The 14,841-nt window shown below is 41.0% G+C and overlaps 1 protein-coding gene across 1 annotated transcript in view; it reads left to right on the forward strand.

The window, feature by feature from the left end:
• The first annotated feature begins 3,567 nt into the window (after positions 1-3,567).
• igf1rb (insulin-like growth factor 1b receptor) overlaps positions 3,568-14,841 on the forward strand; it is a 37,693-nt gene continuing 26,419 nt past the window's right edge. Inside the window, exons 1-2 of the mRNA XM_076155496.1 lie at positions 3,568-4,484; positions 9,597-10,160. Of these exons, the coding sequence (XP_076011611.1) occupies positions 4,394-4,484; positions 9,597-10,160 (655 nt within the window). The 5' untranslated portion in view covers positions 3,568-4,393. The remainder of the gene's footprint in view (positions 4,485-9,596; positions 10,161-14,841) is intronic.

The following is a 14,841-nucleotide window of genomic DNA, read 5'->3' on the forward strand; positions in this document are numbered from 1 at the left end:
AAAACAGAAGAATTAAATAAACACAGAAGCTAGGCAAAAAGCAAACGATTTCTTCAACATACAGCACATTTAAAACAAATTGCACTTGACCACTTCAGTCCTTCCAAATTGCATAGACGTGTATGTATCAAACAATTTAAGTTGTCCCTTGTTGTCTCTTGTTGTCTCCTGTTCACGTATAGCTCTGTAAACTGGATACATACAGGAAGTCCATGGCAGACAGGCTGTAGTTTGACATCAGTGGAAAATGGAGATGTGAGTAAAGATAATATAGAAGCTGCTGAAGGAGATTGCCACAAAGGACGACCAGCAGATTTGTGGATGATTTACTTCCGAAGGCCGACACACTGTCTCACACAAACTAATGAGATAGGTGAAAGTCATCCCAGCTGATAATAAACACTATATGGTAAGCAGAATCCAGCATACGGAGTGATGTGACAGGCAATCAAATACACTGTATAGTACATCTTGCAGATTATAACTGCAACTGAGCTGGTGGTGGTAGCTTTGAACTTAACTTTAAGATTTTTACCTTTCATCAAAATATGCACATCACACATCACCTTTTCCACACGCTTACAACAAATTCAGGTCATAAAATCTTGATTTCATCATTCATTTTGTTATTCATACCAAACATTCATACCAAGAGTACATTTGGATTCATCTTGGCTGTCCTGCATATCTTGTACTGGAGGAAAAAGCTCACACATACCACATGCAGAGTTAACATTTAACCCAAAGTTCAAACTCAGGCTGCTGTAAGGGAGCAATGCCAATCAAGTGTAATCCCCAAACGAATAGAACAACACCATGAAATAAAATTTAACTTTGACTATATTTAGCCAATGCATAATCCAAGTTCTTTCATAACAGTGGGTCTTATTTAAATATTTTACATAATGTACTGGAATGCTGATTTTCATCCATTTATGTTTTGCCAAAGTTAAAGTTACATGCAGCTGCTCAATAGAATTATTAATATTTCCTTTGTTTACCTATATATTTATACAGTATAAATGGTCACTGGGAAACTGCACTGATGCGATTGTGAGGTGGGTGCATTTCACAAGGTCACCTCAGCAACAGTAATAAGGGAAGCTGCTCAATGAAATATTAGTTGTCACCTCAAATAGGGATGTGTGGAACTGATGCAGGGCAGAGTTGACAAACACCATGTTCCTCATTAAACCTACACTCATATATTGTGTTAAATCTAGTAACAATTACTGGGGAAATGAATGGAAACAGTATTAGGGAGCTATTCACAATAAATGCATCTGATGATTGATTCTGCTGTCATCAGTGCCATAACATTCAAATACACATAAATATCCAGGTTAAATATTTGATACCATGTCATGCTTCTCACCATACCTCTCAGATAGGACTGCATCAACCAATCTTTATCAAGGTCAAGCGGTTGTTGACCCACAGCGGCACTGTAAAAGTCAGGCCAGTCGACATTCTGCCTGTGTGGTCCACCTCAGCACCACCAAAATGTCACACCACATTTCCTGCTCTGATTTCATCTCCATTAATCCTCTGTTCTATGTTTTCCATCATTAGTGCTGCAAATTCACCCAGCCTGTTGTCTGCACATCATCTATTATTTCTCCCCCAATATTCCCTTCCTCCTTCATGGGCACAGTGGAAAACAAACAGACGCTCATTAGCATGTGTGACCTGTTGGTGGTAAACAGGCTTAATTCCACATGAGTGCCGAGGGAGAATGAATTCCATCAGGATGGTCGAGGTAGGTGGGCCAGCCGCCTGCCTTCACAGGGACTTTAATAGGGACTTAACAAATGCAAGTGGACAGGCACAGCATTCTCTGGCATGCAGGGATCATGTTGGTACAGTAAGCACTTGTTAGAGGCTGAGTCACTGTATTTTAAGTCTTGGGTGGCCACTGATATTCACTTCATTTTTAATGTGCATTTCCCCCTGCTAATTGTTTGATTGTGATGGGAGATAAGTGCTGTCTGCCAGAGCTGAGGAAATCTAGGCCTTTCAAATAATGCTTCTGTGCTGTGGTCTGTGAGGTGATGAAAGCAGCCTGTAATTACAGGGAGAGTCTAAACTGTCAAAGTCTCTTCTATGAACAGTTTTCTTTATGGTCTGCTCCTCTGGTAACATCACAAGCTGCTGACCATCCACTTCTTCAGCAAGGGCCTTACAGATCCCTGCAGCTTTACCTGCCAGGGTCTAAAAAAAATGAAAGTCACTGAAATGCAATGTGTTATTTTGGTTCATAATTATCTCAGCACGTGATATTATTGATTGAATAATTAGTTATTTTATGACTACAAAAACAACATAGTGTTAAATCAGTCAGGGTTATCAGGTCGGTATCCACTGATGGTTCATTTATTTATTTTTCATAGCTTTATGATGACAAGATAAGAGTAAATTCCACATTCCATTCCATTTTCTCCAAGACATGAGATGTGCAGTTAGTACATTTGCCCTGAGGGTGGCAGCAGTTCGGTGACTTTTCCAGAGAAGTCGAGTGTTGGAGAATGTCGCACATTATCGCTCCTCTAAGAGCTATCCAACAATCCAGTAAAACAACCCCATCCGTATCTACAGTCTTTTAATTTGATTAGTCAAGATTAAATGAAGGAATCCATCTGTTTTTAGAATTTAGATATTTCGTATTATTTGGCTGATTGAGTGAAAGATTGACGTGCCCGTGATTTTGTTACATTTGGTAAATTGATTATATTACGATTAAAAATGGATAAATCATATTACAGTAAATTAACACACACTTGAGATTGCTTAACACAACCTAATCTAATATGCCAATGATCCAATTGCACTCTAATCTAGGCCTATATCAATAATGTAAGCAAATAAACGGACACCTGTGAGCGCATAGTTCGCTATATGATATGATGTGATAATATGTGAAGAAACGGGTGTATCCGTATGAATGATAGGTCTCCATCTGCAATCCCTTCATTAAAAAGAGACAGGTGGTGCAGATTTTACGAGACATGATAGTCTTCTGCAGAGTATTTGGGCGCAGCAAAACAACCCTGATCCTGGATCCATATCCCGGATTTTCCTTCACACCGCGTCGCAGACAGAGACCACTACGGCGGGGACTATCGAGGAGAAACAAATATAGAGGTGTCACTCTGCCGGTATTTGCGGTGTTAGTTTGAACAGAGCGGTGATCCGAATCTTCCAGAAAAATTGCCCTTTCGTCTCGTCTTCACACGACTTATGTTTATGTAGAGGTCACCGTCTTACCTCTACATCAATTATTGCCGAAAATGAAGAAGAAAACGTAGAACATTGATAAAACTCTCCGCATCGAGCCAACATAATGTGACTGTGTTTACCATTTGCCGCGTATTTAACAGAAATTTTACAGTTATGTTAGATTAGTTGTAGAGCATAAACTGGCGTCTTCCGATTGACTACCACAGTTATTACTATGGCAACTGCCCTACTGCAGTGAGGACATGTTTGTCTATTTTCACAGACACCAAGGTTTGAAACCGGAGTTATCCATCTCGCTATCAAAGACGATCTTTGGAGTGCCGTGTTTACAGCGAACACGGCAGACTGCAGACCGACCGAAGGAGACTATGCGTGCCTACCTGTTCATTAATCTGTCTAACCTTACCAGCTCGTTTTCTACCGACGGATAGCAATAGATAAGCAAGTATTTAACCCGATAGGATAAAATAACACAACAACTCAGTTTACGGAAGATATGAACGTGAATTCCAGCTACCATAACACCGCGCTGTGTGTGTGTGCATGATGAGCGGCTGAGAGGAGGAGGAGGAGGAGGAGAAGGAGGCTGCGGTCTGAGTCCTGATTTTATCCTGGATATTTCCAATCAAATACCGCGTCTTTCACCACAACAGAGCAACGTACACATTTATTACATTGGAAATGTCCTAGGCAGTCTCTTTGCACTTCGTTTTAATTGGTTTTGACCCATTTACTGCCTCCCTTCCGAGGATCTTCCAACAGCCGGACGTTGAAGGTTTTTTCCTCCAGATATGGAGTGCGAAGATGCGGATTATAGAGGAATCCCCACCGCTAGTTTAGGCGCATTGGTTTCTCTATTCACATAAATGGGGTGTCATTTTTACCAAGAATAAACAGTACTATGTGCGTGTATGTTTATGTCCAGGGGAATCAATCGACGTTTTTGGAGCTTAATTGGACTCCCGTTGGAAAGCGTGAGAGGGCTGTGTTGCTAGCCTGTTTGTAGTGGCTATTAGCTCCCATTAGCCGGCTAACGGCTAAAAGCTGCTGGCTGGAGATTAAAAGGCTTTTTATTAGCCTGGACGAGCTTCTACCGACGTTTCCTCAACTCAACATATTTATTCGCTGGATTTGAGAGCGATTCATTTATCCAGGAATGAGGTCTCGAACGGAATGGAGCCGTTTGACCTTGTTTTGGGGTCTGATGCTGGGTCTGTCCTCCTGCCTTCGGCCCGCCACCGCAGAGAGTAAGTAGAGCTGCTCCACGCACACACACACTCACACCACACACACTGGGGAAACGTTAAGCGTTAAGGTTTGCTTGTATAAATGTGAAAACACACGTTATGAATGTAAGCAGACACACTACAGCTCTGTGTATCAGGGATGTGTCAGAGATGTGTTGTTTATGTAGTGTAGTACACACAGGAACATACTTGGTATTTAACTTTACACGCGTGGGTAAGAGTAGTACTCAAGTTGTGTTTTGTGTATGTTTGTATGTGTTAACCAGAATGACCTGCTACAAGTATATTAATATGTGAAACATATTAATACAAGTATTAATATGTACAAGTATATTAATATGTGAAAGTATGTGACGTATACTTTATACGTATACTTTATACGTATACTTTATACGTATACTGAAAGTATGTGACGTATCTCAGCTTTGAGAATTGCTTCATGTGTGGATGAAGCTCGTTTGTGTTATGTTATTTACAATATTTAAGAAGTAATGTTCACATGAAAGCAGTGTTAGTATGTATAGTAACATAGCTGAGTCAATGGAGAAAAAAAGTCAACCTCTTAGTACTTTGTGCACACCACATTGTCAGCATAGAGTCATATTGATGTGATTCAGAGCCCACAGAGCAGTGGGTGTATCTTTGATCTCTGTGGTCTCTCGTGAAGAAAAAAAAACCCTACCAATTTGGGGTAAAGGGAATTCAGAAATAGCAAGGCAGGTAGCTGAGTTTGATTGGGCTCACTTTCCAACATCTGCTATTTTAACATTCAAGTCTAAAATGTCCTGGTTCTGCTTGGACTATCCAAACAGGATTTCATATTTGCAACAAACCGTCCAAGCCAGTTACAGCATTTAGAGAGCAGTGTCAGTCAGTGTGGTTAAGCTTTAGACTAAGTGAAGTACTATGCATAATCTTGACCAACTATTTCTAATTACATAATATTAGGGTTCCACAATTTCTGGTCATACATCCTATACCTAACCTCAGTGGAATAATCCATAATTTGCCCTGTCAGTCTTATGTATGGTTATTCTTTACACAAGCTTCAGCATTTTAATAACCCTCTCTCATTATTGACACAAATCACAGCACTGAACACTGTTTGTCAGAAAGGGTCACTGTGTGTTTTTCTAGTAATGCATTCTTTGTTTTCCTGTCAACTATGCCAACTATATGGTTCCATCATGCACACGATGGGGACGGGAGAACAGTGGTAACTCAAAAGAGTTTCTATGAAAACTTGAAACTTTGAAACTCTTCTGAAAAGTTTGAGCAATATCAGTTGTTACCACAAAGAAACAGAGGTTGTGTAGTCTATCAAGTATGTAAAGCTGCTGCGTGAAAAATGTAATACCTGAAGTATTCATATTTAATTGCCTTTTATGGGTTCCCGCAAGGAATCTTTCCATGTTTCCAGGTATACTGCAAACCAAACTATTTGATTCATCCCATTCATCATGACATTTTGGGGAGGCAAGGAGAGGGGTGAGAGGGTTGAACCAGGGTCTTGGTTTTAAAATAGAACAAGCCAAAATACATTCACAAGCAAAACAGACCAAGTTCTGTTGATTGGAAAGAGTGAGGAGCCTGTGAACTGTGTGTTATGGGGTTTACTGTTAGCACCAGTGGTCACAAGACAAACCTGGGAGCAGCAGAGAGGTTCTCCCAACGAAATCCTACATTTATTCTCACTCAGACTTGGAGCTGTCTAAAGGTTCCTTGTGTGGCTTATTCAGAATATTTCTCCTCTTCTGCCGCATTAGTTCAGGGTTAACCAGGTTCAGTTCTGTTGCTGTAGACACACACAGCTTTTCAGATGAACCAGACAAGTTTCATCTGTCAAAAATGATCTTTATCAAACGATTCCCTGCTCATTTCCTTTCACCTTGCCTCTAATGACCACAGTATATACCAATAGACTTCTCTTACAGCTGTCTGTTTCTAACAGGTTGAAAATGAAGAGTAGACAGATTTGCTGCAGTCTTGTAGCAGGGACTGAAGCACCAGCTCAGAGGGTATATTGCTTCCTATTTCTTGTTTGGGACTTCTTATAGATTTCCTCTGATTGTCTGCGGACAGTCTGGCTGTTGCATGCAGCTGGGAAAAGGTTATCAAAAAATAAACATGTTATCTGGAGACCCATCAAAGCTCTGGAGATAGGTATGTGTACTCAGCTGTATGAAATGTGTCAGTGTGGGAAGGAAGGGGAGGGGTGGTTGTTGTTAAGCCACTACACCTGCTATCGGTATTTACACTGGTGCACAAGATGTACATTTTGATCAGAAACTCTGTTTAGCATTTTCACGGGCACGGTTGGGAGCAGTTCCCATGAAAGCTAGGCATGCTGGCGTTGAAGTAAGGCCACGGAGGGTGAAACTGTGAGGCTGTGGTGATGTAACTTGAGGTATGTAATGTAACTAGGCACTGTGTGTCTTTTTACAGGCTGGGGTGTTGTTGACTGAATTAACAGGTATGCGGCCCGCTCAGGGCTGCTGACAGCGAGCAATGATTACTAGATGATAGACAGCGACACAGCAGCTATACTAGTACACTGCACTATAAATCACACCAAAACCATTTTGTATTGGCACATGGAAGGCTTTGATGTCTTCTCTTGCTCTTGCTCTTAACCCTCTATTTTATGTTGAGCTTGAAATTAACCTCGAGTTAATAACACTGTTTGGCTAAACACTACTCCCACCTGGAAACAGCACTGGCATTGATTTGTGTTCCTACATAACCTGTAATCCTTTGGGAATGATCAGGATTTTGGAATACATTTATTTGATACATTTTTGGGAGTAGCAATCCCAAAGATGAAAAGTACTTAATGTCAGTGAATTTTTGTTTGAACTCGGTTTTTAGAACTGCTGCCAGCTATTTATAGACCTTTCTTTAATAAAATAAAATGCATATAAGATGCAAGTTTGAGGAACACATTGGACCCTTACTGAGACTGCTGTCACAGGTTAATCTCCGGTCATCATCACTCACAGAGGCTCCAGTCTGCATATTATTGGAAAACCACAGAATTCCACAAAATTCCACTACATGAGTACCAAGTAATAAAGTCATCTTTAGTTCTCCTGCAGACTCGCCCACTCATGCACTCTCTGTCTCCCTCCCTCTTTATCTTGCTCTGCTTTAGACTATTCTGGTTGTCAGTTGAATTTTAAACATCAATAGAATTAAATTCCCCTCCTTTTAATAGAACATTTGCTCACCAGATCCAGACAGTGATTAAGTTGATGTACAGTACATGTACCAATTTAGATCAACCCACAACAAGGGTTTTTATCATTTATGGTAAATAGTTCTACAGGACAACTTAGCAAAATAACAATACAGAGGAAATGTATTGTTGTTAAAACACATCATATCTTGGTCTAACTAATGGTCAGACTTATATCGAACCATTGCTGTACATGTAAGTGTGTCCATAGAGTAGCTTGTCCACAAGTGTGACAAGCTATTAACTGGTTGTTGTGAGTTTTCCATGACTCACTGCCCTCCGGCCTGGAAGTCGGAATCCTCCACGAAGGGATTTGAGATAATGGCCTGCATGTTTCATCGGGTGCTGCTAGGGCTTTAGCATAGCACACAGGTGGGAAACAGTTTGGATGGCTCAACCTAACTTCAAGTACTAAGAGACTCTTTTTTTTCCACTGACATTTTGTGTGGTAATTACAGGAAAACATAGAAACACAACAGCAAGCACATGAAGCCGCATGGCCATGGCTGTTGTTTACACACATGCAGTGGATATAGTGTTATATGGGAAAGTGCCATCAGGGAGTATTTTGAAGCATTAACTGTATCCAGTTTGTGTAATGTGATACAGTCTCTAATCCTACTTAAAACTGAGTTTCAGCTCTTACCAGCTGTCAACACATTTTTTTCTGGGATGGACGGTACCGTTGAATGCCTGAGGTTGAAGCGAAAGGATGCTGAGCGTAAGTGGCTGTTAAAAAAGTTGAACGTGACAGGAGTTTCGGGAGTTGGTGGACCAAATTCAGGGATTGAAGCAAGTAGAGCAAATATCGAGCTTACAAGTCGCCAGAAACTCGACTGGTGGGATGTCCATGTGTTGGCTGCATTTGCAATCACATACCAATTTAAAGTACATTATCGTTGCTAAGAAATGGTGTAATAATTGACCAACGACAATATATAATGAGTCAGCCTAGGGAAGAGCTCAAACTTACCTGTCATCAACTGTACATTAGATTACATATACATTGGTCCTGCTGTCGGTACATTTTCAAACCACTGTGTGAACAATAGCAGAGTGAGAATTCTTCACAAGGATGTTCCACACTGTAACTGCTGTCTTTAGTGAAGTATGAGTGAGAAACTGCACCACGCATGACTTATCTTGTCTTATCACGGTTTGAAAAGGTTTTTCAACACGTACAGTATATTTGAGAAACTGACAGTATTTGCATGTTTTTATGGAGGACATCTTTCATAGTGGAGCCTTTCAACGGCCTTTGAAGTTGTGATAATAAAGCTGGATAAAAGCAGAAAATTAACCCATGTTGATAGGTGTAAAGCAGAACAACAATACCCTGAAGGCTGAGCAATCAAAGCTTTAATGCACTGTTCACTGAGCTTGAATTGAACCTGAGTGAAGTATTTGCTCTGTCACACACTGTTGAGCTTGGCATTGGATATCCGTGGACAAACATGTTCAGTCAACAACACCACAGTTTAAGTGTACTGTCAATATTTAAGAAATGTATTGGATACACATTTCTGTGTAAATATCGGTGTTTCATGATTGGAGTTCAACGTTTACGAAAAGCTATTTATTGCAAATTACTTTGTAAATAAGTTATGAAATATTCGGGTCATTTGTAAGTGTTTCCACTTGGTTGTTTTCCGTAGCACAGAAACAAGTGGGATTTAGCTGAGACCTCACAGAGACGATGAAACCAAATGATCCTTGTGAGAAGATTGATTAGTTACGAGCAGCAAACACAGTAATACACCAAGAAAGATTTGTAATGTAGGTCTGAATAAGAAAGAGCATACAGTATATAAATTAAAATAGGAAACTGCCAGGTGTGTATGGTTCTGCTCACCTTTTCTTTTTATTTCCCTCTGCAGTCTGTGGTCCCAGCATCGACATCGGCAATGACATCAGTGAATTCAGGCGACTTGAGAACTGCACAGTGGTGGAGGGCTACTTGCAGATTCTCCTCATCGGTGACAAAAACAATAACATCAACCAGGAGTTCTTCCGCTCGCTCAGCTTTCCCAAGCTGACCATGATCACAGATTACCTGCTGCTTTTCCGGGTGTCTGGCCTGGACAGCTTGAGCACGCTCTTTCCCAACCTCACAGTGATCCGTGGACGTAGCCTCTTCTACAACTACGCTCTGGTGATCTTTGAGATGACTAGCTTGAAGGACATTGGCCTCTATAACCTGAGGAACATCACCCGAGGTGCCATTCGGATCGAGAAGAACCCTGAGCTCTGCTACCTAGATTCCATCGACTGGTCTCTTATCATGGATGCAGAATTCAACAATTTCATCGCAGGGAACAAGCAGTCCAAGGAGTGCAGCGATGTTTGTCCAGGCATCATGGAGAACAACCCTCAGTGCAGAAAGACCATATTCAACGACAACTACAGCTACAGATGCTGGAACTCCAATCACTGCCAGAAAGGTAAGCACACAATGGCACATCAGGGATTTGAATTGCAAATAGATCATGCAGGCTAAGCCTTTCACCTTTTATGTGTAGATTTGAATTTGGAAGTGTCGTGAAAGGTTCTGTCCTTAAAACATGTAGCCCTCCACCCATTTCTTGTGATAACATGAACTCTGGCATTCATTTGACGAAGTTGGTGAGACGTTGGTATTCACAATTGACTGCGGTGATGATGCACCTTCTCTGTGGTATTTTAGTTGATTTGCTTTGTTGGTGTGATTCAGACAGAAGATTTTGGATGACTGTGTTTGTGTTTGTGTGTGTGTCCGTGTGTGTGTGTCTGTCTGTCTCTGTGTGAATTGTCTTTGGTGACCTTGCTGCAGACTCAGCATGTTGTTTTCAGTCTCGTGACATGCACCTGTTTCAGGAATGGCTGGGAATGTGCGTATCTACATGCACACATGCAACGGACACGCAAACACAAACTGTCTATCATCGTCACCACACACACTTGAGCCCAGAGGTGCTGGGAAACAGACAAAACATATATATACTTTATGTTTAGACACGCAAGCACCTTGCCTGTCTTGTGTATTGGGGTGGCAGGTTGTAGACTGCGGGAAAATGCTGTATCTTGGAAGGCGAATTGTTGCATGGCCAGAGAAGCTGTTGATGGATCTAGGAGGTGCTAAACTTGGCAGTATCTATTATTTCTTCAGTCAGCAGGAAAACGGCATGTTCCGGTCGGCAATAAAAAAAAAGGAAGAAAAACATCTCTCCTCCTTTCCTTTCCTCTCCTTTCCTGACAACATCCACTCCATTCTTTGTGCGTCCTGCAATGAGCAGATGCATCATGTTTAATTTTTTTTAAATAAGATGGTTCTGAAGGAAGAAGGGTGAAGGTCATCACCCAATAAAAAAATAAAGCACTTCAGCTTGTGTTGCATTACAGACAACCATTTTTTAAGATTTCACAATTCACTACTGCCCAAGCAACTAGTACTTGGCTAACTGGAGTCCCCTTACTCTTGTGTTCTGCTATATGGTGTCTCAGCACAGCAGATGGACACACACACACACACACACACACACACACACACACACACACACACACACACACACACTCTGAGACATCAGTGTGAATATCTTTTCCTTTAACCTTAAGAAATGTATGTTCCGATTATGCAATGCATCATGTGCTGTATACCCTGAGATCGGTGGAATGCTAAGGATTCCGTGCATGCATGCATGCGGCTTAATCGCAGTAAAGTACGTACATGTTCTGAGTGACAACAAAGGATTAAACTCTGACAGCAGTATAATGAATGCATCACATGCTTGTTAAACAGGGCTTCAGTAGACCTGCGTCATATGTGCCTCTCCTGTCTGAACGAGGCATTACACAAAATAACTGTTTGGATTCAATCAGTTCAATTTGTGGTTGTATGTATATGTTTGTAACACACACATCAAAGTGGTATAAAGGTACTTTTTAACATTCAAAATCTCTACTCAACTCAGTTCAAACAAATGAAGTTATGCTTTTAATGTAAATGATGAACCCCAAATTCTATCCAAGTGCTAATGACAGTCTGACATTCTTCTGTGATGGCTCGCTATCTTTCTTTGTCTTTTAATGTATGCGAAGAAATAGAAGAAGACATTTTTTTCCAAGATTATAAATTCTCTTTGTTTGTGACGTTCATGCGTACCCTATCGTATAACTTCTTACTCGTCTTGTGGCGGTCTTCTCTGTTTGTGCGCTGTTTAGATTGTGTCTATGGCAATCTTACATTCTGCTGCAAGTTATTCTCAATTACATCTTTGGAGTCACATTGGTGTTTATCACAATATAATGTTGCGGGAAACAATGGAGATGTTACAATGACTTGTCATTTTAGATAGACAGTGTAGAAGTTGAGAATGACCGTGTGAATTTAAACTAATCTCCGGGGCTTCAGAGGGAGTATATTGGTCGGGGTAAACAGGCCATTAGTCACGGACAACACTGGTTTAAAACCGAATTGATCTCAAACCACATGAGCACTACAGCTCTCGCTGCACACACTGCATTGTTGTGCTATTTATTAGGCAGTTTGTAGGCAAAGGTCTCTGGTAGTAAAGCCAGGCTTCATTAAAGTGAGTAAGGCTGATAGCTGGAACAGACAAGCTGGCAGGCCAAACGGTGCTCTTTCCCTCAGGTTGTTGTTGTGTGGCAGCTCCCAGACCAGAGGAGGTTTGCTTTGTTATTGAGTCATGCATGTTCCTAGTTAATATATGACAATAAAAGGTAAATAATGCTGCTGCTTGTACTCGGAAGGTGTCCTTTAACTTGATGTTTGTACCAGCACCAGCAAACACATTCCATACTTCTGTAAGCTTTATTTTTGGTGTTGTTACTAGATGTGAAATACGCATATTGGTATGCAAAAACCCTGCCATGCGTATCCTGCAGTCTTGTGTGTGTGAACATCCTGTTGAATTAAGGGCCACAGGATAGTTGATGTGATGCAGCCCGTCTGGCTTGAGTCAGAAGGTAAACTTGTTTATACCTTTGGAATATGGAGCAAAATCTCTCCTTTGGGGGCGGTTGTAAACTGGAATTCTGTCTTCTGTGTTGGAAAGACAAAACCGAGGGCACTTGGCCCTCTTATTGCCCTGTATGACTTGATTGTAATTGATTGACTTGATTGTAATTGATTGATTAAGCTTATTATGCTAAACTAAAGGCTGTGTATGTGGGCACCACTGCTCAAGGAGAGAAGCACAGGCTACGCACACTTGATATCAGGTCTAAACCTCACATTTAGCCAGTATTAGCTGTGTGTCTTCTGCAAAGCCTAATGTATTTGTGTTAGAGCCAACTTGTTGTTCAGGGGCATTGAGTTTCCAGACTCAGTCGTTCATCAGCTCAGTCAGTGATGACGGGGTTCTTTTTAACTACAACAAATGAGTAAATATTGACCTCATCTTTCTAGTCTGAGCTCATTCATAAAAAGTGTTATCTGGCAAAGAGGATTCAAAGGCTGTTTCCAATTGTGTGTGTGGGGCGGGGGGGTGAGGGGGGGGGGGGCATACTTTACTGTGTTTACTCCTCATTTGGTTTTTTGAAACTGGTTTGGGTGTTTTGTCTCCTTCATAACTCTTAGAGGCTTTTAGAGGAGAGCCATGTCTGTGCATGCTGGGAAGCAAACGCACTGTCTGACTCTCAACCACACAAAAACACACACACGCTCACACATTGAACAGCATGGGGGGATGTTTTTCCGGTGCTTTGTATGGTCTGAGGAGATGAAAGCACATCATTAAAGTACAAAGTAGGTCTTCTGGGATTTACTGGAAGAACTTTTTGTCTTTGGTTAACCCCTGACTGAATGGATTACACATCAGGAATGTCGCAGCCTGTCACTATATTCATTCACTGTCTCTGACATGTCAGTGTTGGCTAATTAAACTTATATTTAGTCATCCTGAACACACAAAGGATCTTCTTTTTCCCCTCAAAGTTATGTAAAGAGGCATTTTAAGACAAATCTCGAAAAACGAGGACCAACCTTTTTCTGTCTAGTTATAAATACAAATCTTTGGCTGTTTTTCTGTACCACTGTAGTCTGTACCTGTAGTTAAGGTAGGTTCCTTGAATTTACATAGTCAAAAAGCCATAAAGGATCGTATGAGATAGATGATGTCCAGAAGTAGAGAAGCTTGAAACCCAGAACTTTTTTGTATTGATGTGGCTACAGAGCACTTAAAGGCGGACAGACATCATACTGTCCTGGTGGCACCCCCTGTCCACCTCATGGCTGCTGGCTCTATTTAAATGGTAGAGAAAACACTGCTATATAGTTCCTCCATAGGGTAGAGTAGACTTTGAACACAGGCTGTACAATGTGGTTGAAACTACAATCAATGTTGGCATCCTGTCAAAGGCATGTTTATTGGGTGTTTTTATTGTAATAAGTATTTGTATAATTCTTGAACAGAAATTCATATAATACACCGATTACACTGCTGTGGTATTAATAAAAACACGTGTGCTGCCCGCTGATATGCAGGCAACATGCTATCAGCTATCTGGCAGGAAAACACACTTATGTGCGTTAGTGTGTCGGGAAAAGAGCCAGAAAGAGAGAGTCAAACACACAGTGAGTTATGGATACAGTTCCAGCCTCTCGTACTTTCTGTTTGGTTTTGGATTAGGTAGATCACACTTTTTCTTGAGCACTAAATCGTAGGCCATTTTCTAAACCTAAATTTTCTCAATCTGAACTGACCTTTTCTCATTTCACAAGTGTTTTTTGGATATTTCTGTAGTGTAGCGCTTTTGCTATAATGGACCCCGAAACGTTCAGCTCCGTCCCAGTGTACACTGGATGAGGTTTTCAGCTCTTGGTGTGGTAAATTGTACTTTAATGTGTCTGTTTGGGTTATGTTAAGGTTGGAAACGGAAACATAGCTCCATTAAAGAACTGTTTGCAGTGTCTCCACAAGCAACCATCTCAAACCCCTATTGTTTTGATCTTGTTTTGAATTACGGCTTTGTCTTGTTGGTTTTTACAACATGACAGTATTTTCCTTTGTGGTTCTCTGTGATGTAGCCAGCTGAAGCACAAAGTGAAAATGATGGAGACAGTAGATGCTTTCCAAGTTACATTTGTCTGTTTGTTGCTAATATATACACACACTAGCCTGAGTG

The sequence above is a fragment of the Genypterus blacodes genome, unplaced genomic scaffold, assembly GCF_046128005.1.
Source record: "Genypterus blacodes isolate CSIRO-AG114 ecotype Tasmania unplaced genomic scaffold, CSIRO-AGI_Gbla_v1 ptg000067l_1, whole genome shotgun sequence".
Lineage (NCBI taxonomy): Eukaryota > Metazoa > Chordata > Actinopteri > Ophidiiformes > Ophidiidae > Genypterus > Genypterus blacodes.